At 53.3% G+C, this 27,832-nt stretch overlaps 1 protein-coding gene and 1 long non-coding RNA gene across 2 annotated transcripts; both read right to left on the reverse strand.

Annotated features, from left to right (window-relative positions):
• Positions 1-5,065: 5,065 nt before the first annotated feature.
• PAX1 (paired box 1) lies at positions 5,066-10,858 on the reverse strand. The gene is made up of 5 exons (XM_065059444.1): positions 10,498-10,858; positions 9,280-9,909; positions 8,209-8,351; positions 7,716-7,935; positions 5,066-5,688 (listed from the first exon to the last, which is right to left on the reverse strand). Exons 1-5 carry the CDS (start codon positions 10,499-10,501, stop codon positions 5,597-5,599), a joined length of 1,089 nt encoding a protein of 362 aa, XP_064915516.1. The 5' UTR covers positions 10,502-10,858; the 3' UTR covers positions 5,066-5,596.
• A 9,601-nt stretch (positions 10,859-20,459) lies between these two features.
• Positions 20,460-26,578, reverse strand: LOC110355176 (uncharacterized). The gene is made up of 4 exons (XR_010471967.1): positions 26,447-26,578; positions 24,850-25,702; positions 23,301-23,383; positions 20,460-22,215 (listed from the first exon to the last, which is right to left on the reverse strand). It is a non-coding gene; the product is annotated as an uncharacterized LOC110355176 (long non-coding RNA).
• Positions 26,579-27,832: the final 1,254 nt, after the last annotated feature.

A 27,832-nucleotide genomic window follows, 5' to 3' on the forward strand; every position in this document is an offset into this window, starting at 1 on the left:
CCCCCCCCCACACACACACACACACACACCCCAGCCCTGACTTGGCTTTACAGAGAAGCAGCTCTTAAGGGCCTTTTATAGCAATTGGACACTCAGGGTGGTCCTTGAGCCTCCTCCCACACTCACCTGTGAGGCTGCCCAGGTGCAGCTGATTTCTGACCCCAAAGCCATCCTGGGGCTCATAGCGAACCTGCCTTGTAGCTCCCAGCAACGTGGAGCCTCGGGTTTATCTTCCTAGACAAAGTTCTACCTAAGTAACGCTTTCTTGCTGTTTTCCCGAGACCTGACATTTAGCAGCCACCAAGGGAAATCTCTCAGACCTTTGTCAGAAACATTCTTTATAATAAAGTTAAAATACCTGATGTTAGTTGTCTTGCACCCTCCCTGACTCAGTGGAGCTACACAGATTTCTGTAATCTTAACATTTAAAAAATATAGATAGATTTAGAAGTAATCTCTATTAATCCCCCAGTTCTTCAAGAGACTCCTCAAGAGTTTAGGGCTCTACATGCGTGTGAGCATCTGCAAGGTTGAAACTGAAAGAGGTTTGAGCCAGCCCCGAAATTAAAAACGTAAATATGAAATATTAAAACCAGATCTGCTCTAGAGAAGAACTTTGACATTGCCACAAATCTGAAGAAGAAAGGGAAAACTCTGGCATATAAATTGGGGATGACATCACTTTCTGAGAGCCCGATGCCAAAACAGTGCTATCTCTGGGAGAGCTTCAGTGAAAGCTTTAGCCGTCTTTGCCAGGTTAATATAACTGTGAGATAAAAAGTACTTTCATATTCTTACTGCGGGATGTGGGGCAGGGGGGAGGGGGCATGTTTTCCCCCAGGGAAATATTGCATTCGTATCTGTAGCATCGAGTTGAGAAGCAGACAACTTGCCAGCCATCGATCTTCCTTCCCAACTTGCTCCACAATCCATCGACACACGGCGCTTCTGAAAGGAGACCAGAAACCACAGTGCTCCTTGGTGGCCGAGTAACGCTATACTTCGCGTTCAGCAGAGTTGTTGGTGTTTTTCTGCTTCAATTTATCATCACCAGCTTTCTACAAATTATCGCGAGGAGCCTTTGTCAAAACTCCGATGCTGCTGCTCTCCTCCGGTTCATCTCCTGCATCAATCAGTTTGGGGATGGGGGTAAAAAGGTAGAATGAAATGCAAAATCACAAACCCAATGTTTTTTGTGGAAACACCGCAACCTTAGTACGCGGTCCCAGAGCACCTGCAGCAAAGAGGAGCTACAAAAACCTCACGGATCCCGTAAGTGCTGCACTCAAATCCCGGCTGGCGCAGGTGTCAGATTTGCAGCCACACTCACTCCAGGGCTGCTTTACGTGACCGCCCTTGCTGACCCCCGCCCGCCATAGACCCGATCCTGACACTGGGAATTCCTTTCCCTCCAAAGCTGCAGCTTATAAACATCCATCAGCACCTCCAAGAAATCAAAACCCATGCTGCAGCCTCTCGCCGTCGGAGCGGGCGGCTCGGGTACCGAGCAAGCCACATAAATATCGCAGCTGCACGAGGTGCCGATGTGAGCGGGGGCTCACCCGCGCGGAATTACAGCTGTGGAGATTATCGCTGTCACCTTTGAGACTGGTGGGTGACACATCTGGCCCAGCTGTGCACTGCATCACTCCGTATAGGTGCTATATGAGTATTACTGCAGGTTCAGGGGGGCTCTGCGATGTGCAGCACCGCGCTGTCTCTTGCTGGGAAACTCTGCTTTTGCTCAAGCTAACACCTGAATTCTTTTTCGCATCCCAAGGGGCTGGTTTTTCACCCACAGCTCACTGCTCAGCCGAGATTTTGCTCAGGAGTGGTGAGGAGGCTGAGTTATGCCTATATTTGTATATGCGCTCATATATACATGTATGTATTGGTATGGATACGCATGTGTATATATATATATGTATATGTGCTTGAGTATATGTATGTATTATAGATGTTTCTGTATCTGTGCATACATACACATACAGGTATGTGTATAAATGTGCATGTGTATCTATATACATGTATCTATGTGTATGCTAGTGTATATAAATATTCTTTATCCCCTTTCCTAAGCACCCAGCACCGCTGCAGTCAGCGCCAGCACAGGGAGGTAGCCAGACCTTTGAGCCCATCGATTCTTGGCTCTTAACAAGCCCAGGTGTACCTGTCACCCGCTGCTGGTGACCAGGGACAGCCGGGTCCCGTGGGATGAGGGGGCTGAGTCCGTTCCCGGGGATGCTGAGGACACACAGAGCAGCGGGCGATGGGGAGGTCTGTACCAATGCCAAACATCTGCGAGCCCCCCCGGCACAGCTTCTTTCTACCCAGAGCGCTGGTTTTTAAATCTTTATGATTCTTAACATGCTAGAAGAGAAAAACAATATGTGGTCCACCGGCGAGTCTCCAGTAACAAAGTGCAGGTCGTGAAACGAGGGCTGTAACGTTCTCCATCCTGCTCCGCGCTCTCCAAAGGAACGGTGCCAAAGATATATGGGGCAGGTAGAGCTGATGGAAACAGTTTCAACCTCATTTTTTTCCATCAGAAAGTGCCGTTTCATCAAAATTGACATGTTCTGAGGGATGGTATCGATTTTGACAAAACCGTCGCTGAGAAAGTGTCAGAGCGGATTGTTTCCACCCTCTCACTTTGTTCCGATAAATTCAAAAAGTTCCGCTCCGATCAAGTCCAATTTTCTCAGGATCATGTCGGTCTGCCCGCTGCAGAGAGGAATTTGCTGGGAGGCCGGATGGCGGAGAGACAGAGCAGCACTTCACGTCGCTCCGCTCCAGAGACCAATCTTACTTGGGGATTTATTCACAGTCTTTGCTCCCCGCACAAGACACAGGAGGTGAAGGCTGAGTACTGGGCAGGGCGGCTTTCGCCTCCTCAGATCAGAAATTCAGACCAGATCCTGGACTTCCAACTGGAGACAGCCATGCCCAGCTCCAAGAAACCTTCCATGACAATAAATAGCATCATTGCCGTTATTGACATGGGCAAAACAATCTATTTTTCCCTCATTTCTCAGAACCGAGTGACCCACTATAGCTGGAGCTCACAGCAAAAAGCTTTTTTTTTTTTTTAATTAGAAAGTCCCTTCCCTAATTGTTAATATTTTTAATAAATAATGATAAAATATCATATAATAAAATACCTACAGCAGAGCAGGTTTCTGCTGTGGGTCTGCACGGCCAGATGCTCCAGCCGGCTGCAGCAAACGGCCGTTGTGTCTGCGGAACAATGGGGTCTCCTCTCCCTCTGGTGGCAAATTCCACCCGAGGTGAGCTGACACGGCGGGCAGGGACCTGCAGGACAGCAGAGCCGCCTGCCACCCGCTGCCGGGGGCTGGAGGGGCTCAGGGCCCTGCCACCGCTCCCCGCTGCGTGGGACCAGGTCCCCAGGAGGCCCAGGCAGCACTGCTGGCACCAGCTGCATACAGGACACTCCGGAGAACAGGATGATCACAGAATCATGCACCGCATCCCATCACACCCCGCATCCCGCCACACCCCGCATCCCATCACACCCTGCATCCCATCACACCCCGCATCCCATCACTCCATGGATGGAGTCCAAAAGGTCTCAGCCCCACTGCCAAACCCCAGTGGCCACGTCCCCAGGCTCGGGATGCGATGTCTTGCCCGATGCAGCGCTCCTCTGGCCGCCTGTGCCCGGCGAGCGCTTGCAAAGGGACATCTTTGCCCAGCGGCTGTGGCAGATGCTAAGCATCAAGTCGTTGTTCGGGGTTTTGGCAGGTTCATGACAGTCTTGGAAGGGAATGACTCAGACGCTCACACACCATCCCAGCAGGACGCTAATTAAAAGGGCTGGATTCTGCGCTACGTCTCTGCCCGACTCGTGTCTTGCTCATCCCAGGCGCCCATCAAAGCCCCTGCTCCTGTCTTCATGGGGGGCACACGAGGCGGGGGAGATGAGAAGTCCCACACAGGAGCCTGGGTTCAGCGTTGGGGATGCAAGAGGCTCCTCTGAGCCCCCAGAGTCCCGAGGGATGCAGGGCCTGGGCTGTCCCCATCCTTCCCTCTTACCTGGCAGGGCTGTCACTCCCCACTGCCACGGGTGGGCACACAGGCCATGTGCTGTGTTCCAGCTGGAAGCGCGGTGCTGCCACTCATCTTTTCCAAAGCTGCTCTGCCACATGCTCAAATGTAGCTGTGAATGGATAAACCTGGTGGGGGACTAGCCAGAGCTGTTCGTCATCTGTTTCAGGTGACTCCTCCGTTCTCGCATCCCTTAATATGTGATTGGTGACAATTTGGCAGCAGATCTCACCCTAGGACAGTGCTCTCGCCTACTTAAAATTCCCCCTTTCCCTCTCAGGCTTTGTAGTCGGTTGCAAAGAGCAGCTCCAGCTCGAGGCTTTGCAGCAGCGGAGGCAAAACTGAATTTTGCCACCCCGAGGCTGAAGGCAAAATAATGTCCTGGGCTGGGATGTCAAATGTGGCATCCTTCTCCCTCCCACAAAGACACACTCTCTGCAAAAGCCAGGCGTGTATTCTCCTGCCAGGATATTCCCTCCCTGCCCCGCTGGAGGACCTTCCCCTTCTCCAGACAATGAAGGGACCGACGCCAGCAGCTGGTGGAGCCAGGGAACGCAAAAGCCCCGTGGAGCCCGTCCCGAACGCACCCCAGACAGCTGGGCAGGAGGGGACAACCGACCCCGCTGGGTGGGCTGCCCCGACCCTGCTCCCCCGCTCACCTGCAGCCAGGTGAGGCGGCTGGGAGCCCAGGGCTGTGGGGTGACCCCCCACCTCCCCTCCTGTGCCCAGAGCCAGCCCAAGGGTCACCAGCGGGGCCACAGACTCCCTGACACAGAACCCCAAATCTGCACGCTCAGTGGGGAGCAGGGCTGCAACGCGCCCGTAGCAGCACCAGGGCTCCTGGGGGGGGGGCACAAATCCAGGGCAATTCCTCCCAGCCAAGTGCCCCCAGGATCCCACTGGGTACTCGTGGGCACCCACAGGTGCCACCTGAGGCTGGGGACAGTGGGAGAAGCGCCGGTGCTGAGCCAGACCCCGAGGGAAGGAGGTCAGTGGCGTGTGCCCACAACAGACACTTTTTATTAAGGTTTGTCATTATAAAAATAGATCGTAAAATGTCGTGGCACATTTGTCCATTCCCAGTGCAGGGCAGAGGCCTCCATGGCACTGCTGTTGTGGGGCCAGCCAGAACCCCCCGAGGAAACGTGTCCCCCTGGGCTGAGACGGAGGCAGGGACACGCTGAGCAATGCCCTGCATCCAACCGTCATGGGGACACAGGAAGGAGAACAAAAAAATGAAAGCAAGGGAGAAATAAAAGGCAAAATAAAGAAGACTGAGTCTCTTCTGTCGCCCCTTCGGTGAAGTGTCCCTCTTAGCAGCGCAAGAGAACGTCCCAACCGCACTCCGCTGCGCAGGGATTTGCCGTGGCGGGATGTCACCTCTCGCCACCCAGGGTCTCTCCTCATCCTCACAGGCACCTGCCGTGGGTGGCAGCACTTTGGGTACAGTTTGGTGGCATGTTGGGCTTCGGGTACAGTTTGCAGGTGCTGTTTCCAAGAGTCACTGTCTCTGGCCGGCTGCTCAGTGGCTCTAGGACGAGGAGGCTGGGATAGAGAGTCCATGGATGGCGTTCAGAGGGTCTGGAGATTTCCCCACGGGGCTGCTGGGTTTTCTGTCCACCACTGCAAGAAGGGCATAAATAAAATGCAAACAAGAAGGGAGCAAACTGACGGACTTGACACGTCGCTGCAGCCTGTCCCACGTTTGCACACACACGGACCCTCTCCCATCAGCCCCCCAAGAGACCTCTGCCCCTCTGGGCACCCTCCTGCCCGCCCCCAGCACAGCTGTCCCTGCAGAGAAACGGGGAGGAAAAGGGCGACAGGGACCGTGATGATACCACACACCCTCTGCCATTGCCGGGGACCTGGGGAGGTGACCCAGACCCGTCACAGCCACGCAGAGAACACGTCCCACGTAAAGCCTGGGGCTGGGTACTGAGTTTGTCTTTACTTCCTCCCTTCTCTCCTCCTCCTTCTGTCCCTTCCCCTCCCGTTCCCCTCTCTCCCCGCACCACGAGGACACCGGGGCCGCGGGGTCCGGGCAGCGGCGAGCGCGGCCACCCCGGGAGCGGAGCGGGGCCACCGGCCCCCGCGACGGGCCACCGGGCCCCGCGACGGGCGGCGTCCTGCTCCGCCAGCCACCGCGCTGGATAACCCAATAGTTGGGTTGTCCCAGATAAGGAGCGGAACCAGAAAATCGATCGGAATTAAATTTAAAAGAATTAAAAATAAAAATAAAAACAAAAATAAAAATAGAATAAAAATAAGAAATAAAAATAAAATAAAAATAAAATAAAATTAAATTTAAAAAAAGGGAAAACACACACAATGGAAAGAAAAAAACCCCAACCAACCAAGAAAATAATCCCACAAGGTTTAAAGACAGTCTGTGGGCCTTTCGGCAGAGACCGGAAAGCTTGAAGACCGGCCTGAACACCGGAAATCCACAAAATTTAGGCTTCAAGTCACTTAAAATGCGGGGGGAAAAATATATCGAAAGATAAACTCAATACACGCAGGTCACCTTTTCTCCTTCGTTTTCTTTCCTTCGTTCTCCCTCTTTCCTTTTCTCTCTTTCCCTTTCCTTCTTTCCTCGCTTTCTCGAGCTCTATTTTTTTGTTTGAAATAATGGGTTTACAATTATGTGTTTTCACACATCGATACTGGCAAAACCTCATCCCCGGGACAGCTGCTGCTGCGAGCCGCGGCAGGTTGCCGTGGTTAGATTGAAACGGGAAAAGGTCGAAAACAACCAAAAACAACCAAACAAAAGCATTTTAGAAACTAAACCAACAAAAAAAATGGCCTAACAACTGCGAAACGAACAGCCAATGTGAACCAGAATAGAAACTCCAACACCACGAAAAAGGAGAAAGATAACGACGGGGGTTTTATATCCAGAGCAGACGAGCTAGGATTTTTAAAACGAAACCACCTACCGAGGAAACAACAGTTCCCTCGACTAACCGATATAATTAACAATTAGCAGGAGGAAAAATAATTAACGGCCATTAACAGCCTGTAGTGTATACGTTGAAATCAAAGCCACGTGATTCTCACAGTTTGTTTTTAAATACTCCCCACGGCGGGCAATTTGCAATATTAATAATTCCTAGTCGGGAATTGTGCCTTTGGGCACTGTCTCAAGGCTCGCTATAAGATGGAAGTCGTTAGTGCCCTTGTTTTGTTTTAAATCGTTAACAATATCGGGAAGACCTGGGGAAAAAGCCGCAGGTTCTGCCCTGTCCCACCGAACTCCGCAAATTCTGGCCGGAGAGACGAAAAGAGGGAAATTCACCCTAAATCTTCGCCCTTCCCTGGCGATTTGCAGCGCACACGAGTGAAAAACCACGCGAAAAATAAATTATTTCCAGTTTACAATCCCGAAGTGCTGGCGGAGGCCGAGCGGGAAGACGCTGGGTGGGGGGCTGGACAGGAACCCATCGAATACTGCGGTGGGGGACACCGGGGGTGGCCCAGAGCCCTCATGGTGCGGGAGGAATATTCTGGCTAGTGAAAATATCTGTATTTTAAATATTGTCTGCCTGAAGGTGAGGGGACCAGCACCGAGTCCCGCGGGGGTTCCCCTGCCGCTTGCCGCCTTGGGAAGTCTCCCAGCCGCCCCCCTGTGTGTCCCCCCCGCTCACCTTCCCTGCCGGGCTGCTTGAACGCCATCGCCGTGGCCAGGTCGCCGCCGTGCACCGTCACGCCGGGCCCGTGGTGGCCCAAGGGGCTGCCCTGGGGCTGCCAGGGGTGGCCCGGGGGGATGTAGCCGCCGGCCGCCCCCCCGTAGACGCCGTGCTGGTTGGAGGGGGGGTAGGCGCAGGTCGGGAGGAAGCTGCCCACCGAGGAGAGCGCCGGGGCGGGCTGGGGACAGGGACAAAGACACACGCAGGGTACGCGGGGAAGCACCGCTGTGCTGGGCGGGGGCCACCGAACTACAGCGGGGGCTCGGAACAACCCCCCTGGCTCTGGGGTCGCGGTTGTCCCCTCGGGGAAGTGGGGGTCCGGGTAGAGGGGGAATGGGAGCAACGGGAAATCGCCCTCCTGCCACCGCTTTTTCCCTCCTGTCCCCCTCCTTTGTCCCCTCCTGCCCCCTTCTACCCCTTCCTGGCTCTCCCCTGCCCCCCCAACAGTTACCTGCGGGTATTTGATATCTCCTTCCATGGCAGCCTTGTCGATGCCGTTGACCGCCTGGGCCGGAGGAAAGGCCGTCCTGTTCACGCTGGGCCAGTCTTCCATTTTGGGGGGGTAGGCAGACCCCTCTGTGCCAGCCAGAGCCCCTGTGGAGCAGAACGCGGCGGCTCCCTCAGCGTTACGCCGCTCTCCTGACCCGGACCCGGCCGCGGCCCGGCCCGGCCCGAGCAGCTTTTGTCCCCGAAATTCGGTGTACCCTGGTTTGGCACCCCACCGAGGGAACAGGCCGTCGTGGTGCCCCCAAACCCGGTCCCTGGGCCCGGTTCTCGGCAGCCCCCCGAATCATTTCCACGCTCCCGAACATTTAGGACGCTCAATTTCTCTTCTGACGAAGGAGACTTATAAAAGTGACATCGGAATTTTAAAGATAAATGATTGCACGGAGGGAAATGCATGCGGTTCATTTACTCGGGTTTTTGGAAGGATAAAAGGACTCGCTCCCCCCTCGCGTCCCCCAGGAGCGGGCCGGAGTGCGGGGCCGGAGTGCGGGGCCGGAGTGCGGGGCCGGAGTGCGGGGCCGGAGTGCGGGGCCGGAGTGCGGGGCCGGGCGCTGCCCGCGCTTCCCTCGTCACAACGCGCTCCAGGATTCCTCCTCCTCCGCTTGGTTTGTAAGAAAACCAGGGCGATTTCTCGGGGGGATCCCGAAGAGCGCCGTGACCATTTTCCGAGGTGGCTTGCTCGCCTTCCTCTTTTTTATTTTGCCTCTTGCCTGGATTGTTTTCTCCCCTTTTTACCCCTCTTCATTTTTTTTTGCTTCCTTTGCAAAGGGAAATTCAGGGCTCCGAATTTGCGGTCGGCAATCTATCATCCCTAGGAAAATATTTTCCACATTTTTCATAAAAAGTTCAAGATGTCTGAGCCTCGCTGTATCTGGCCGCAGCCGCCCCGTCCTGCCGGAGCGGGGTGCAGCGATCAAAAATGAATTAAAAACCAACAATATTAATATTAAATAAATGGGTAGAGGGGGCGAAAGAGCTGCTGGTCGGGAAGGGTCGCTCCCTGCGCGGTACCCACCCGTCTGCTCCACGAAGGTGCGGATGCCCAGGATGTTGGTGACGGAGTGCGCCGAGGGCCAGGAGCGGGGCAGGCTGACGTGGGCGGCCGTCACGGGTCCCCCGGGGTGTCCCCCCATCTTGGCGGCCGGCGAGGCCATGGGGCTGGGGTAGGGGTACTGGTAGATGTGGTTGTAGGGCAAGGCGGGCTGGGGGGGCGGCTGCTTGCCGCCGTCGTAGGGGCCGGGCTGGGAGAGGCTGCCGATTTTGTTGCGCAGGATCCTGCTGATGGAGCTGACCGAGGGCACGTTGTACTTGTCGCACACTCCGTCCGCCAGCAGCCGGTCGCGGATCTCCCAGGCGAAGATGCCGGGGTCGCCCTGCTTGTAGTCTCGGATGTGCTTCACCACGTTGGGGGTGGTGACCCGCGGTTTGCTGCCGCCGATGGCCCCGGGCAGGATGGAGCCGGTCTCGTTGTAACGGGCCAGGATCTTGCTGACGCAGCCGTGCGAGACGCGGAGCTGGCGGCTGATGTCGCAGGGCCGGATGCCCAGCTGGGCCAGCTCCACGATCCGCAGCCGGATGGCGTTGGGCAGCGGCCGCCCGTTCACGAAGACGCCGCCCAGCTGGTTCACCTCCCCGTAGGTGTGCTCTGCAGCGGGCCGGCCCAGGAGCGCGTTACCGGCGGGCGGGAGGGATGGGGACCCGCCGCCGCGACACTCCTGAACCCCCGTGGGCTGCCCGGCCGGCGGCACCTCTGGGCGGCAAGCGGGAGTGGGATGGGGATACAGCGGGGAGGGGAAAGTGGAAGGGAAGGGAAGGGAAGGGAAAAAGAAAGAAGAAAGGAAAGGAAAGGAAAGGAAAGGAAAGGAAAGGAAAGGAAAGGAAAGGAAAGGAAAGGAGACAAAGACCAAAATAATTAGGGGAAAAAACGAGAGAAACAACGAAGACTGGAGAAAGAATCGAAAGAAGAGAGCGGAGCGAAAGAGAAGGAAGGGGTTGGGGAGGAAGCGGGGAGCCGAGAGCCTTCCCAGCCGGGCTGGTCGTGCCAGACCCCCGCCCGCCGGCCCCGGGCACCGTCGCTGCGGCTCCTCCGGTCGGCCCGGGCTGCGGCGCGGCCCTCCGGGCTGTGGCGGCGGCGGGCGGAGGTCCGGCCCGGTGTCCCTTTCCCCCCACCCCCTTCACCAAGCGACCCCGCGAAGCCCGTCCCGGAGCCCTCCCCGCGGCCGCCCGCTCTTACCCATCGCCCGGCGCCGGGGGAGCGCCGCAGCCCCAGCCCCGGCCGCCGCCGGCCCGGCATAGAGGGCCCGGGGAGCGGCGGAGGGCGGGCCGGCTGGGCGGGAGCCGGCGGCGGGGGTGTCCTGGCGGCGCCGGGCCGGTTCCCCGCTCGCGGGGAGCCCCCGCCGCTACTTGGGATCAATTTGACGTGGGAAACACGTCAATCTCGGCCGTCACGGTGGAGACGCCGCCGCGGGCCTCCCATTGGCTCCCGTGCCGTTCCTAAATGGCCGCGGAGAGGAGGGGACGAGGGGGGGACACGGCACCCTCCGCCCGCCCCCGCCGAGGCAGCGCCCCACCACGGCCGGGGCTGCCCGCACCATCCCCACGGGACACCCCCCGCACGCCCACGGGCGTGTTTTAGGGCAGCAGAAAGTGGAAGCCGGCTCGACTGACCCCACACCCCCCCACTCCTTGAGGTGGCAATGTCCCACCGGCCCTCTCCCCGTGTTTATTCCCACGCAAGACGCGGACACGCGGGCCGGAGCGCAGTACGGACACCTGCCCGGCCTCCAGCACCGACGGCCGCCGCGGGGCCGGGACCAACGGGCGGGGACACGGCCAGGAGCTCCGAGGGAGCGACGGGGGGCTTGGGCTTTCGAGGGGAGCCGCCAGTGTGGCCCGGTGGAGAGAGGCCGCGCTCGGCAGTGGGGATCTGCTCCGGGCCGGGGCCAGACACCTTCCCGCCTGGCTCCCTCTATAAACCTGCTAGGCAGAGAAATCCACCTTGTTCTTACCCAAACAATAACGCCCGAAAACAGCCTCGTAAAACGGGGATGAGGGAAGAGCCGATCAGGTAGATATTTGTGGAATTTCGGTGGGGTTTTTTTCCCCCCAAGAAAGGCAGATAGGATTATTCTGAGTGTTCCTCCAGAAACGACTGAAGGGGTGGAGGGAGTAGAGACGAAACCCGCTCTGCAGCCGGCGGCGTGCATCCCCTCCGCATCTTCATCGAAAACCCGCTCTTCCGTGGGTTTGAAATCTTGGTTGCCGGGGGGAGAGGCGGGCAGCGGCCCCGGGCAGCGCCGGGGGGGCAGCGCCCCCCGTCCCGAGCTCCGGCCTCCCACCGGCAGCGTGGGCAGCGGCGGGAGCTGCGGCAAACGGCTGCTGCGGCCCGGACACGGTGTCCGTGCGGGGAGGGGCACGGGGAGAAGCCCCCACGAAGTGTCCACCCGGCCGCCCCCTCCTATCCCCTCACCCCCCCGAGATGTGGGGTTAAATCCCTGCACGCCTGCCGGGGTCGGGGCAGGCAGTGCCGCCGAGCGCTGGAAACCGGTCGTCGGGAAAAGAGAGCGGATCGACTAAAAAGCAGCTGAGGATCGCGAAGGGATGGGTGGCTCGTATTCACCTCCCCAACCCCCTGGACTCCCGGCTGCAGCCCCCGGGGGAGCCCCGTGGTGATGAGTTCGCCGTTCTCAGCCTCGGGAGGGAGCGGTCACCGGCAGCCTGCGGGAAGGCGGCCATCGAAAGGCGGCCGAGAAAACCAGGTGTCTTTCTCCCTTCCATGGTAACCCAACGCGATGATTTTTCCGGGGTGCGTGGGGCTCCCCTCCCGCCCTCAGAGCAGCCAGTCTTTTTGTGTCCCTCAGCTGGGAAGCGCGGAGAAATCCGCCGGCTGCGGGCCCGGCCCCCCGGGGAGCGGGTCAGGGGCTGCCCCGGTGGTTTGTGCCTCCGCAGGCGTCGAACCAGAAAGAAAAAGAGTTTGGCATCGCTGGAGGGGTCGGGAGATGTGTCCGCGGGGCTGCGCATCTACCTTGTGCCGGCGGGAGAGGGTCCTTCCCGGGCAGGCCGGTGCGGGCGTGTGCGGGGAAACAGCGGGAGACAGGAGCAGAAAACCGGGAGGGAAAAGGAGAAAGAAAAGGAGACGGAAAAGGAGAGGGAAAAGGAGAAGGAAAGAGGGAAAAGGAGAAGGAAAGGAAAGGAAAGGAAGAAGAAAAGGAGAAGAAAATAAGTAAGCGAAGAGGTATAAGGAGAAGAAAACGAAGAAGGGAAAAGAAAAATAAAGGAGAAGAAAACGAAGAGGAGGAAAAGAAGAATAAAGGAGATGAAAACAAATAAATAAAAAAATGAGTAGAAGAAAGAAAATAAGTAGAAAATGAAAAGGTAAAAGAAAAAATAAAAATGAAAAAAATGAAGAATATAAAAGAGATAAAAAGAATACAAAAGGGGAAACAGAAAAAGAAAAAAAAATGAAAGAAAAAATAAAAAGAAGGAAAAGAGCCGAAGGAAGGGCAGGGGCTGGGGGCCAGGCGCCGGGGTCCCGTTTCCCCGCTGCTGATGCCAACCTGGCCCCGCAGACGCGGATAAATCAATTAATAACCCACCGCAAATGCCCTCGGCGGTACCCAGCGCCCTGCGGACGGCGGGGGCAGCGCCTGGGGGCTGCTCGACACCCCCCAGCCCGCTGCACCCCGGGGCCCGGCCCTTCCTGCCTCCTCTCCCGACCCTGCTCCGAGATGGTTTTCATTTGCTTTTTTCATTTGCTTGACGGAAAGCTCAGGAAAAAACAAATATATCCACTTATTTTAACTATTTTCGCAAAAGCTGCTGGACTTTTGTGTTTATTTTTGTGGCAGACGCACGATTTGGCATCGTCAGTTTTGCTGAATAAAGATAGGTATCAGCAGTATAGCAGATAGATACAGAAATACCAAGACACAGAAATACCAAGAATATGGCTCTACTGCAGCAGCTGGCAATTAGTATAATTAAAGGTAGGGCTTCCCGTGTGTTTCCCCTTTATTTATTCTATAGTCATTAACGACGCCGAGGCTCTTAGCGGGGATATTTAGTTTAGTCACGGTTATGGAGCTCATTTTCTGTCACGATCAATCAAAATTGGAAAATCCTATTGCGGCGGGTTCCAAACGAGCGCCTTTCACAAAGGGCACGTTGCAAAGCATAATGTTTCCCCCTTGCAAAGTGGAGTGCAATATTATCTGGGTGCCTGTGCGTGTGCTTATTGTGGCAGAAGGATCGCCAAATTACTTGTGACAATTAGTTTTCTTGAGCATTTTGACATTGGCTAAATATAGAGAGCTGAACAATCGCGCTGTCATAACAAAAATGCTTTCTGTTTCATGGAGAAAAGGCTTTGAGGGCTCGAAAAATAAAATAATTCTTCAAAGCTTGATGTGCTGTCTGAGCCATTTTGTTTAATCATATATTTCACTTTGGTAAAGGCCACAGGTTGAGTAATTAACAATAACTCGGTTTCATTTGTCAAAAGCAATTTAGCTGTTTAAAATATACTCCACTGCAAACCAGAAGGCTCCTCAATTCTACACGGAGAGAGGAAAAAAATATACTAAAACCCTCTGATTTTCAGCTTTGGATTTTTTTTTCCCTAAAGACTAAATTTTTGATCACAGATGCTCAATGTGAAAATTATAGTGGGATCCTGGATCCACAACAAATTCTGTCTACTTCTTGTTGACCTGAGGAAAACACAGATCATTTTAAATCATTGCCATCGCTGGAATAAATAGAAGTGGATACTTTCTGCCTTTCTTTTTACTAGAAATATCATTATTTTCTTCTTCTTTTCTACCTGTAAACCATTTCAGGTTGCTCGTGTGGATCTGAAATCTGTTGTAATGCCCTGAGAAGCACGCAGGCAGCGGGAGGGATTTTGGCCGGGGTCTGCGTCTCCCACCTCCTGCCAGCTGTGGAGGTGCACAGCTGAGCCCACTGCCTTGGCTCACCAGGTACGGAAATGTTAAGAATAAAAAGCAATTCTATCACAACACTAAAGGACTCTGGATGCTGACACGCTGTCTGGCTGGAGGGGAGCGGAGGCAGCGGGATGGGAGCGCCTGCTCCAGCTGTGCCTCCAAGGAGGGGCGAACGCAAGACTCTTCCTCGCGAAGGCTCTAAGGCTGCGCAGAGACATCTGCCAGGCGTATGCGAGGGGCTGGCTGGCAGGGACGGCTTCATTCGGCATTGAAATTCAGCCGGGCTGCCTGCGGATGGAGCGGCTGGCCTGTCCCACTGCTGGCAGCAGGGAGGGGGCTGCAGCGGCGGGGGGCTCTGCGGACGGGGACAAAGCACCGCGGCAGCACAGCCCGGCGGTGGAGTTCGGGGAGGATGAAAGCATGCACCCGCCCTTTGAAAAGCAGGTATGGAACCCTAATTCTGCACAGGGCAGTACTGCTCCCCCCACACTCACGCCGAGTCTCACACTGCTGGACACAGCACCGTGGACTTGATCCCCAGGGTCACTCCCCTGGCGTCAGGGGCGAAAACCCACAGACCAGCAGCTGAGAGTCTCCTTTGCTGGCTTTGTGAGCGCTCACATTCAAACCACCGTGGAAACCGCGCTCTGGTGTGTAACGTCGCTGCACAGGCTCGGGGCAGGTGCCGCAGCTGCTCGCAGGCGACAAGTTTGTCCCCAGGGTGTGTGGCAGCACCTGTCCTGCTTCCCTGGGTGGGAGCTGTGGTGCTGTGAGAGGCGACCAGCACCTTTCAAGGTGAAGTTCCTGTCTCACCAGCTGCCCTTGAGACCACTGGACTCAGCGTCCATCTCTCTGTTCACTTTGGTGACTATTTCATTGCTCCTACAGTGCACTGAAAGAGAAATAAAAAAAAAAAAACCCAAATATTTTCCTTAAGGTCTTGCCTAATGTTAAGCCCATATGGAAGCCTTTGCCTGAGTGTAAATCTTCACAAGATCAGCTTATTAGCTTGTGCCCAACTTTGCAAACAAACGCTGCACGTGCTCGCCAGCAGAAGGGATGAAGGGCTGCTAAACCTATCCCTTTGTTTTCCTACCAAAATGGTTTTCTCGTGACCATAATGAAGTGGGAAGGCCGCACACTTGGCAGAGGAATAGATGTTAAGCTGCGCCGGTGGAAAAACACATCGCACAGGCTGAAATAGCGCCGGGTCAGCTTGTTGCCTTTGGCACCGCGCGTGCGGAGAGCGACGAACAGCACGCTGAACGGCACGCACGTGGCCCCTGGGGAAGAGCGGGGAACCTCCTCCTTCTGGAAAGTATTTGGGATGACATTCGGATACCTTTACTCACGCTTTGGTTAGCCAGGTTTTACAGCACAGGTCCATAGGGCACACCACCCCCAGCTCTTGGAGATGGGCCTCCATCGGTTTTGTGTAGGATCTTCTCATCCCCACGGAACCCCGGAGAAGGACCGTGGGGGAAAAGAAGAGGGGACGTACACCAGGGTGATCTGAGCCAAAGGTTTGGAAGAAAGGTGGGACCAATAATCCATCTGGATCTTACAGAGGAATAACCAGCTACAAAGATGGGACTCTCAGGCAAAAAAGGTGCCTTCCCCGCCACTTTGCCTCACACATTTTGCCCAAGGTCTGGCGTTAGGGGTGGTGGAGGGTGCAACAGGTTGAATTTTATGGCACTGGGCTGTGACTATAACGTGCCTTCCGCAGCTCTTCTCAAGGGCGCCGTGCGGGGAACAGGCTCCGTGTGCCGCTCCAGCAGCCGAGGCTGCGCTCCACGGTGCTGTCCCAAAGCATTTCACAGAGTTCAGAGCCATTTAGAGGCAGGTAAACTCTTTTCAGGGATCATTTGACGGCAGAAACTTGTATCAATACGAAAACGCGCCAGAGAAGTAGGGTAAGAGAGAGGCGAGCAGCAGAGAACATTATAACCATCATAAAAACCGTGAATAATCATCGCAAATCTCTGTTTATTCCTCCCCGTATGCGGCACGGGGGATATAAAATGGGATTTACAGCAGGCAGAGCTGTGAAGAGCTGCCTTGTCCCTTCCAGCCGGCTCCTTCGGCCCCGAAGCTCCTCTCGGGGATGCTCTGGTAATGCTCCCTCTACTTCTCACAGCGGCTGCTTCCACAAGGCCCCGAAAATCAAAGACGAGGGAGAAAATACCTTGTCTTCACCGCCCTGGAACCTGGGCCGGCCGCTCGCCCCACAGAACCGCAGGCTGATGTATCCACAGTCCCGTTGTCCCCCGAACCTACAGGGCTGGCAAGGAACCACGGAAATAAACCAAAAATATAGCTGGTTATGCCCCTATAAATTGCTTTAATTGAAGTTTTTCCCCAGGGGAAAAAAAGCCCTTTGAGCACAATGTTGTATGCAGGGCTGTGGGATTTGAGTAGAAATGTTTTGAGATGCAGAAGATGGTTTTCTCGCTGTGTTGTTTTGACAGATAAGAGAAAATGACTAGTCCTGTATGACTGGAAAAGTTTTATTTTCATTTCGGGGAAAAGCCAAAATATTTTCTGCTCTCTCTGTTTTATGTTTTATGGGGAGCGCTCTGTTCATCTGCTTTGAAAGGAGCAAAGAACATTCCTAGCTTGTTTCATTTCAAATATACCCTGGAAAACAGACACAACATTTTGCAATCAGGCACATTCGTGGCACCAGCCTGCAGCTGCGAGGGCATATGGAACAGGGAATAGCTGCTGAATAACGGGACCGTGTTTCTGCAGCCACTTCAGCAAACCAGGACCCCACTTGCAGTTGTGCCCCAAGTCCTCCCATCCCCTCCTGGCCCCTCTTCATCCGGCTGGTTTCACTGGGATACAGTTAATACAGATGTCATTTGGAAACAGATGTGTCAGACTGGTTGCAGCAAGACAGATAGAAGGTGCACAGCCCCCTGTCCCAAGAAACAGGCATAAAAGACCTTTACTTGCACCATACCCTCCCAAGCAAACTATGGAATAGAGACTTATGTTGGTTGTTTGTTTGTTTGATTGATTCATTGATTGATTTTTGCATAACCTACTTAAATTTGTCTAATCCTCTGAGCACTGGAGCTGATTTGGACTTACAGTCATTTAATGGTGCGTGAAGGCCGGCACGTTCCAGGGCACTCGTGCAGACTTGGCAGCTCCTCCTTTCTGTGGAGCCCGCACCCCCGATATCCACCCCCAAAGGTTTTGAACACCCAATGAACCCTGCTGTCTGTCGCACGGATGCTGCTGCTGTTTTCTGGTGGCTTTCCTGGTGCGCCGGTGGCAGGAGGGAGCGCTGAGCGTTGGGATGGGAACATCTGCATCGTCAGGATGGGACCGCGGGCTGCGAACAGAGCGGCTCCTTCTTAGAATCCCAGCTCGCAATCAAACGCTGCTCCTGGAGGGAGAACGTACAAGTTATTTGAGTTATTGTGTGTTCTCGGACATACACAATGCCAGCAGCAACAGCAGTGTAGCCATTGCTGTTCCCCAGCCCGACCTGAGCAGCTCTGCTCTCCGTGTTCTGATTTATTTGTGCAGCACATACTGTCCCGTCTTCTGCTTTAAATCTTATTCCCCTCAGCCTTTGTTCACTCCTCCATCTCCAGAAAGGATTCGGGAATCCCAGGAAATTGAGCATTTCCATGGCTGGGTTCCCCCTCGTCCCAGGACCACTCAAGCAGGATCCTTGTGGACAAGCAGGGCCACTAATTCAGATAAGACGTGAATGAAACAATGTAAGGAGAAAATGTAAGCACAATTTGTAGAGGCTGCACAGAAACAATGCTTCCTGCTATTAATTCAAAGGCAGCAATAGTTGAGTGCTTTCAGGGCACAGTATCTATTCTGTTTTCCATTTATATTCTCGAATTGTGGTAGATGTCAGGAGAATTTAATACACATGATGTAGGCATATGAATAAGCTGGATCCTTTTCTGGGAACAAGTATTCATAAGTCTCCATGTGGTTCCGCATCTACAAAGACGTGGGTATTTATTTCATGAGATCTGGACTCCATTTCAGGCAAGAAAAATCCCACTAAAGCCAATGGGGAATCTTTCTGTTCACGTCAATGGATCTCAGAGCCTCGATTCAGGAATGCACTTAAAACACATGCTTAACTATAAAGCCAGGCTTAAGTCTCGCTGAAGTCCATTAGATGTAAGCATATGCTTTTGCTGAAAGATGAGGAATTTAAAGAAGCGTTTATGCGCTTACCTGAATCGGCGCTTGGCTGGCGCTCCCAGCAGAATGGAGCTGAGCCTCGTAAAAGAAATACAGCAGAAACAGCACACGTGAGGTTCTATGGGTCTGGCTCGCCGGTCCACATCATCCAGCCAGCATGTGGGGAATGGCTCTTTCTCAGATGGAGACAGGGTGCGACAGGCGCTTGCATCTGCTCCCATCGCCCCGAATTCTCTGGGTAACCCAATTCGAGCGGCCAGTGATGAGGTGCCAGCTGAGCAGCCCCATGCGCTCCCACCACAGCCCCCCACTGCCACGCTCTCACCTTCACCATTTCTCCGTGTTTTTCCATCAGAAAAGCCCCAGCAGGTGCTGCACCCCCACCTTGGGTAAGGATTTGCACCAAGTCATTGCCCCGCCACACACAATATGATTTTGGGTGAGCAAGTCCCCTCTGTGCATCCCCGCTTGGGCCCAAGCCGCTGCCAGCCAGCTGCAGAGAAAAGGTGCAACATCGGGAGCAAAAACCATTGGCAGGTTAAAAATGGAGCGTCCAGCTCAGACAGGGAGAGGAGGGGGTTCCCTGGGGGGCTGCAGCGGGGGCAGAGGGACCGGGTGATCCTCCGGGAGAGGGACATCACCTTCTCCACCTCTGCCCGGGGGTTGTTTCCCTCGCCCAAGCCCTGGCTCTGGCTTTTAGCAACCCACGGCCGGACCAGTGACCTGCTCCGGGCTCCAGGACTCACCATCTGCCGCGATTCATTTCCTCAGGATTAAGTTCCTCTGATTTAAAACAACAGATAATGGCTAATAAGGGGAAACATCCCTATCATAAACACTGCTTTGGCATTTACCATTTGAAATAATTTATATTCTCTGGTCTAGTGGGTTTGTATCACCAGACTTAATGACTGTTTCTGTTTAATTTTCAGATGCTTAATTGCAGTAGAACACTTCAACACCATTAAATTAAAACAAGCTACCAGCTTTTCCTTGCCTATGCTGCTGGCCTGGCTCCAAGTGACATTTAAAGCGATCTCAGATGTTTTATTCCTGCCACACAGGCTGCTCGCGTACCAACAAAAAGTGTGTGCGCATCGGGGCGGGGGGAGCGCAGCCACCAGCATGGGAGCCCCCAAAACAGCTCCCAGGCAGAGGAGAGTGGGGATAAGGCTTGGAAGCCACAACTGCTTTCCCTTCTCCAGAGCGGATCTACATCACCCAGCCGTGCCGATGGCCAAGCTGCCGCCGGGACAAGGATTTTGGGGACAAAGGACCCCGAAATGGGAGCAGAGCCCAGAGAGGAGCCGCCAGCCCCCAGCCCTGGCGGACCCCGCTCAGCCCAACAGCAGCTCTGCTGGAAAAGGTTCTGTTCAGGGCAATTTATCTCAGGCAATTTCACATCTTCGAGCAAATTTTCCAATGTGGAAGTACTTTGGGTTTCAGGTACCTATTAAAAAGGAGTAAGAGGAAATGGAGTTCCTCTATAAGTTAATATTCTTTGGTAATGGATGTTTAGAGTTAGTATGTGTCTTTACAACATCATTCATAGGGGCATTGTTTGCTTCTGACAGTTTTTCTTTCAAGATTAATGTGCTTATGAAAACCTTGTGCACCGCTCTATGAGGCAAGCTGGAAATCCATCAGCAATACCATCGCCATGACACAATGCTGGGAGAGCAAAGCAAATGACAAACAGAATCTGGTTTTGCAGAGACCAGTGTGTGTTGAGGAGAAATGATCTGAGGCAAAAGCTGGCCCGGCGCCAGCCACCCTTCCTGTTCTGCTGCTGGCACTACCAGCGGACAGGGAGAGAGGAGAAATACATGCGAGGGACTGAAAGAAAACAAGATTAATTGCGGGGGAAAAGAAAAACCCAACAACTCAGACCTGCGAGTGTTTGGTCTCTTCTCAGCAAACAGGCGTATGGAAAATTCACATAAAGTTTAAAGACTATTTCAGCCAAACATGCTTGTTATACATATAAATAATTTCATCAGAGATCAGCGGAAACAATGCAATTAGAGGCGAGTTGCGTTTAGCACGTTGGGACCGCATCCAGTTGACGTGCATCCCTGCAAAAATTCAAACATCATGGACCAGACCCCTCAGCTTTTCTCAACTGCCAAAGCGGTGTTGACTTTGTTTTTTACAAGTGGGTTTTTTGCCTGTTTGCTCTCCTGGCCCTGATTAGATGAGACAAGGCTCTGGCCTCGCTGCTGCAGGACGCAAACCAGGCCGGAGCACGGGCACGCGGGGTTAAGTGCCACACGCTGCAGCGGGATGCAGGGGAGCCCAGAGCCTCATAGGAGGCACGAAACCATCACTGCGGAAAATTGAGTGAAAACAGGTGACATTTGGAGGAAAAAGAAAGCTAAATGTTGCTCTTACCTGGGCAAAGGTGGCCTTGTGTTCACACCTGTGTCCTCGACAGGAGGAGGAGACAGTCCATGTCCCACACAACCCGGGGGCTGCATGAAGGGAGCATCCTCTGATCGCCTCGCTCAGGGCTGGGAGACACCAAAAAAGCCTTGAAACAACATTTGTGCTGGGTTACCTGGTCCCAGCACTGAGATAAATGTAGGACCAGTCTGGATTCAGCCTCTCGCACTCCTGTTTTGATCATTATGTCAAGAGGAGACACCATGCTCTATTTTTCTATTGCACCTATCTGAAAAACAACACTTTAATTGAATTCTCCTGGGCACATTAGCAGAGCACTGAGTAAAGACAGGAGGCACCGACCTAGTCCTGCACAGCTCCTCGTGGAGAATCTGCTTTCCTGATCAAAACTGGTGGCTCTGTATTTGGTAAAACCTCTGATAAACCCCAAAACGGTTCGTTTTCCTCCAAGGTTACAATAATAGCCACTCTTACAGAAAACCCAAAGGTGGAAACCAGCTGGGATCACCATCTCAGAGGCTGAGTGGCTCTTTCAGCTTTCCAAGGGAAGGAGGCTGGCAGAGGCTGGACCTGATCCTTCCACCCATCTTTTTGACCCATATTGAAATTAAAAAAAGAGAGAGACAAGAGGGAAAAGCCCTTTTCCACCAGCCCACTCCATTTATTTCATTTCCTGTGGTTAGTTGTGCCTGGCAGCACCAACACTCTTGTTTCTTACTTGGGACACTTGAGTCCCCTAATACAACTTGGTGAAGCCGCAATGCCCACTTTCCCGGGCAGGGTTCCAGGGTGGATCACTGTGTGAGCGCTCTGGTTTCTGCTCTTCACCCCCTGCTCCGTCACGTCTCACCATCACCATCATCACTGTGGGATGGATGTTTGCCAAGCTGGACCGGCCAAGGCATGGGGAGCAGGGAGCCACCACGTCCACACCTCCAGCTCCTGCCAAAAACCAAGCAAACACCTGTTTGGTAGGAAAGAGTCTCCTGAAGGCGATATCTTTCACCTCTTTGTGACTTCTTCCACAAACACGGCATCCTTCAACACCTTTTTGTTGACAAAAATCTCTGTCAATACAGCCTGAACTTCAAACTTGATACCATCTCCGCACCGAGAGGAACCGGTTGCGCCAGAAGCGCTGTTGTAAGAGACGTCGGTGTGGAAATCCTGGCGCTGGGCTTGCCCTTCGCTTTGTGGAAGGACATTTCTCACCGCGTACCCGTGCAGATCCGCCCAGCCTGGGCACAGGGGGGACAAGAAAGAGGCAGGTGACGGTGAGCAGCTCCGTGAGGGTATTTCCAAGGTGAAATGCCTTTAAAGTTCCAGAGCACAGAGAATAAACGATGGCTTTGGAGGTGCTATTGCCACAGGGGTGCTTTGGAGGGCCCTGGGGCAGATGGTCAACCCAGCGGCACCTGCAGCAAAAAGCAGAAGCCAGCAAGCAGGTTCAAATGGGGGTGACAGAAAACTTGTCCAGGGAAGAGCAAACTTCAGGGCACCAAGCATCACAACACGCTGGAAAACAGGCTCTAACATGCTGCTTGCGGAAAAGTCCACATGAGCAGTAAAAAAATGCTAGTTTCTTTAAACCCCCACTCACTCAAAAAGAAGTATATCTATTTACATTAAAGCTCTTTCCTTTTTGGCAATGTTACTGGATCTGAGGGGAAATGAAAAAGCAGAGATGAAGGAGGTACCTTATCTTATCAGCCATCGTTTCTAGAAACGCAAAGGTCTGAAATTTAAAAATGGAGATAAAGTTCAGCAGGATTTCTCTGGCAAAACTTGAGAAGCATTCATGGATTGTCAGCACTGCCTCCCACATGTGCATTTTCAGCAAAGCTTTACATTTCTAAAATAAGGGCAGGGGGAGGGAAGTAACTTCCCTCAAAAACAGAATTTCTCAGATGAAATAAAGCTTGGAGTTGGCGTGGGGTTTTGTTTGTTTGTTTGGAGGGTGTGTGGGCTGGTTGCCAGGTTGGCTTTGCACACACACCTCCGGAGCAGGTCAGGGAGCGCCGAAAGTGTTCTGAACCGGGAAAAACTGGGGAAAAACTGGGCAAAAATAAGGCCAGAGTGGGCTGAGGGGCCGGGGCTCCCTCTAGTGCCGCTGCCGCGACGTGCGGGTGCGCTGGGTACCAGGGATGCTCTGCTCCGGCATCCTGGAGCAGGGACACTTTCGGGGGGGTGGTGCAGCGAGCAGAGCGCACCCCGTGGTGCGTGCAGGTACAATTGCTGTTCCTGGCTGGTCACCTGCTCACAGCCACCCCTCAAAACTCCGCTTCAGTGACCCGTTTGCAACCTGGTGCAACAAAAGCACCGGGACCAGAGCCTGTGGGGCAGCGAGGGCCTTCTCCACCTCCTCCCCACCACCCCAGAGAAGTGATGGGCAACAAGGCCCTTACCCACGACATGCTCCCTGCCATGACCTTTCTGGGGCGATTCCAATAAAGTGTTAGAAGCCATAGGAAATGAGAGGTCCAAGCCCCGGTTTACATACCTTATTATACACTGGTGTTCTTGCCAACACACACAGAAGTGCTGCGTATCAAATATTTGCCCAGGGAATCTGATTCAGTTCACCTGCAAGGAGGAACTGAAATAAATGCAAGGGGCTCACGTGAGCAGTCGATGCGAACCGCAATCAACGCCGGCGCCAAGACAAACCCAGCTGTGCTGGTTTACCCCTGCAAGACTCCAACCCAGCACCCAGCAAGATCTGAGGGGGCTGCTTTGCCCTGCTCCACATGCAGCCCCATCAATGTCCCATCCAAGGCGGGGTCTTACAGCCACCAAGACCATCCCCTTGGGGCAAGGGCTGGTGTCAGGCACTAGAGCATGAGCCCTCCAGCGTGTGTCCAGCAGCTCAGAGACCCCTGCTAGACCCTGAATCTCCTTCCCAGCAAGCAGCAGCCCCAGCCCACTATGGCCTGGGTGATGCCCACATCTCAGGTGCTCCCCAAAGCCCCCGGAGCACGCGGAGCTGCCTCCTTACAGAGTCAGCATCTCTATGCAGAGGAGCTGAGATGAACACAAACGTGTGATGGGAGGGAAAAAACACAGGAGAGGGATGCTGAGGTCCCCGCACACCATGGGGTGGGGAAGGTGGGTGTCCCCATGGGACCCAGACCCTCCGAGGGGGTTTCACTGGTCAGCAATGCGGCGGCAGCACCGTGCAGCTTCACAGCGTGCCGGGAGATGGCAACCGTCGTCTTCCTCTCTCTCCGCACAGCGAGCCAGCCGCAGGCCTGCTACCCAGACACACCGGGAATAAAGCCATTAAACTCAACAGCCACGCTGATAAGTCCTGCACGGGGAAACGCCGCTCAAACATTTTTAAATGAATGGGGATTTATTTTTGTATTTAAAGCAATAAGGTGTATTTGCCCTGCGGCACATTATCTCCCTCTATATTCTCGAATAAACTACAGAAAATTAGAGTGTCTCTGTTATCTGTTTGCTATCTGCGGTAGGATTAGAGGCGTCGTGAACTAAGCTTTGAATCAACAATGTTTTATTGGTTCATGTCACCGAAGGCTGGTTACAGCCGAGTTAAATAAGACATCAAGCCACCCTCCCTCTCCCCCTCCTGCCTGCAGTCCCGGCTGCAGCACTGTGGATGCTTCACGGGCAGCCACAGCTCCACTTTTTGGGGAAAGGAGGGGAGGAAGGGGGTTGCATCGGGATTTCCAGCATTCCCTCCTTTCCACAGGGACTGAACAAGCAGACCGAATGCTTCCCCTCCTGGGAAAGGAGAAGAGGAGAAGATGGCCAGCTTGCAAATGCCATGACTGGGCTGAGAAAGCTTTAGTTTTATAGCTGCTTCACTGTCATGGTTCTAGGAATAGACTTAAATAATGAAAAAGCAACCTGGGAACTTTTACTTGGACTTTCAGAGGTTCCCCTGTCACCCCGGGTCCCTTTCACCTGGGGAGAGGGAGAGCCTGGGGAGAGGGACACGATACAGAGACAAACACTCCAACCACAGTGAAACCGCAAAGGGACAGGGCTCCAGGTAACAAACTCAGCTTTAGAACACTGTCTCTTACCACCCAGGAACAAGGAGATGGTCCCAAAAGGGCAGGCAGGGCTGAGGCCAGGATGATCATCTCCATCACCTCGTGGTCCAGGAGCAGGGGAGTGATGAGGCGCCATGTTTGTTTTCTCCATCCCCGTCTGAGCAGCTTGGCTGTGCAGCCCACACCCCGCTCCCCCAGGTTCCCAAGCAGAAAAGAAACATGGAGATTTGATTGAACTATTTTCATCTCCAGTCATTGAGTTGACTTCTCTTCCAGAACGAGAGATGAACAAAAAGCCTCTTAACGGGGGAAAAAAATGGCAAATAAGCTGGATTTTCCAGAATCATAAATCAAAAGCACAAACTTTTAAAAAAGGAGCCAAGATCCCTACAAAGGAGCCCCAGATTCCACCCCTCACAGCCCTTAGCTGGACTGCCGCATGATGCTGGTTACTGTGATGCTCTAAAACAAATCCAGTTTACAGGTCCAATGGCCACAGCCCACCCCTGTGCTCCAGGAGAGAACCCGGTGATGGGTTTGGTACCAGTTTTACTTTCCAGCTCCATTTCTCCTGGTGACTCCCAGATCTGGTGGCTGCGGCACAGCAGGAAAAGGGACCAAGGACATTTGGGAAAGGAAAATGGATGGACCACGACAAAAAGAGGGCAAAGAGGTGCCAGAACATCTCCCTCCCAGCAAAACCAGACTCACCGGGGTCACACATATCAGTGACATGGTCCTTACGAGGGTGATGAGGGCAAGGGTGACACTGATTCCCAAAAACCTGCTCCCAGACGTGTTGGTGTGGTTCTCGTTTCCTCCTTCCTACTCATTGTTTTTCCATGTAATTGTACAAATGCTGTTCCACGAGCCCATAATCCACCTGGAGAACAAATCAACGGAGAGGTGACGGTGACGCACGAGGAGCACAGTGTTACTCAGGTACGTGCGCCCGGTGCGCCGCACCAGACACGGCCGTGAGCTTTACTTCGCATTAAATAACCTTTGGTTCCATGCGTATAAGAAATGCGGTCAGGCTGTTTCCTCAATAAGATGTCCTTACTTAGTTTTTCTATTACTGCTATCAGAGAGGATCAAAACAGACAGATGCATTTACTGTTTTCCATCAAAAGATAATAAAAAGAAACAGTTTATAAAATCAGATTATATGAAAAATTGCCTAATGATTATAATTTCTAAACCCACTGCTGAATAATGATGTATTCAAGAGTTGTCATCGAATGATGAAAGAAAACTAATATGAAAGATTTTCTCTATGAAGAATGACTACAGATGAATTGCACAGAGATACAATCCTCTGATAAAGGACAATAAGAGCCTCGAGAACACTTAATAATAGACTACTCAGGATGAATTGAGTATTGCAATAAAAGCCCATAAATTAAAAAGTTTCAAAATGATTTCTGATAAAAGACATGCCAAGGTGAAACAGAAAAAAAACCCAACACCTTGAAATCAACAGATACACTGGCTACATTAGGTAACAGAAAATGCACTCTGTAAACTCAAAATAATTGATTGTAAAGAGAATGCTACCACACCCCGTACACAATAAGCTTTTCCTTAGGAAACAGTTTCTGTAAGTCAAATGAAATTATTGACATACCTGCACTGGATGCCCATGGAGGGGTCATGAGTGGGAGAGGGTGGATGGGCCGGGATGCATTCCTGCTGCGCGGTCGAGCGCTTGCCAGGCTGGGAAGAGCCCAAGGCCGAAGGCTGATCCTGCAAGAAAGCTGGAGAGCAGAGGTTAGGCTTCGGATGGTCCCTTCTCGGGCTGGTGGGCCTGCCTGAGAAAGGCAGAAAAGAGTTTTACGATGCTAAACATGGTCTGTAGCACTGATGGCCGTAATTAAAATAGCCCTGCTCACTCGCTGGCGTACAGGGAAACAAGACGATTTATCATAATCTGTGCCAGCATATATTATTTGTGTTGGAAGCAAGGCGAGGTCTTTGATATGTATCGGAAAGAGCTTCAAATCCATAAAAGAGACAAACTTGTATAAATAGCGTCACCCAGAGTATAGATGAAACTCTCAGACATCTTCATATCACGTAACGCGGCATAGGACGACTGCGCTTACACAATCTGTGCATTGATTTCACTTAGAAGAGAAATCCATTCCCAGCTCCCCGCAGAGGAGGAGCGGGCCCAGCCGGGCTCTCCAGGTACGTTTTTAAGCCTTTGTTTGGTTTTGATGTGCACACCCTTGCTCCCTGCAAACTCCCCTCTCGAACCCACCGGTTTTGGCTCCGAATGCCATCAATCTGCCCCAAATCCCGTGTCATTTAGGCAGGAGTGAAGGAATGGCAGGAGTTGCCAAGGAGCCCTCGCTCCAGCCCGTATCATTACTTTCCTGCACGTCTCCTGCCAGGGCCGGGATTAGGCTGCAACTAATTATGGCTTTATTTCCTTTAATAAAGAGACACCCGAGTGTTCAGCACAATTGCAGCAGAAAACAAAAATCATAAAGTCCCCCACTAAATGTCTGCAATTAGAGCATTCCCTGGTAATCGTGCTAATTAACCTCACGCATGGAGCAGCTGGCGGAGCAGGCGCGGGGAGAAGCGGCTCCGGGGAGTTTCCCCAGCCAGAGAACGATGCTCCCGGCCCATCGCAGAGCAAAGGTCCCAAAGCACCCTGCTGCCCCCCAGGACCCTCGTGCCCCCCGAGAGCAACAGCGGCTGCTGCCCCAAATGGCACTAATGTCAAGCTGGGGAGAAGGAAGGTGAGCAGGGTGAATTCTGATGCTTATTGTGGCCAGGTGATTCTGCCATCACTGCCTGCATGGGAGAAATTATCACTTGCCCATGAGCATTTGACTAAAAGAAATTATTTGTGGCAAAAACCTCAGTCCTACCTGAAAACAGGCTGGAGTCCTTATAGAACCCAAGCCCCAGGGGAAGCGGAACAGCACATCTCCATCCAACACACACCTCAGCTCTCCCTTCCTCACTTTGCTCTTACTCCATTTCTGTTTGCTTGTTTGGG

This window comes from Columba livia, chromosome 3, assembly GCF_036013475.1.
Source record: "Columba livia isolate bColLiv1 breed racing homer chromosome 3, bColLiv1.pat.W.v2, whole genome shotgun sequence".
Classification (NCBI taxonomy): domain Eukaryota; kingdom Metazoa; phylum Chordata; class Aves; order Columbiformes; family Columbidae; genus Columba; species Columba livia.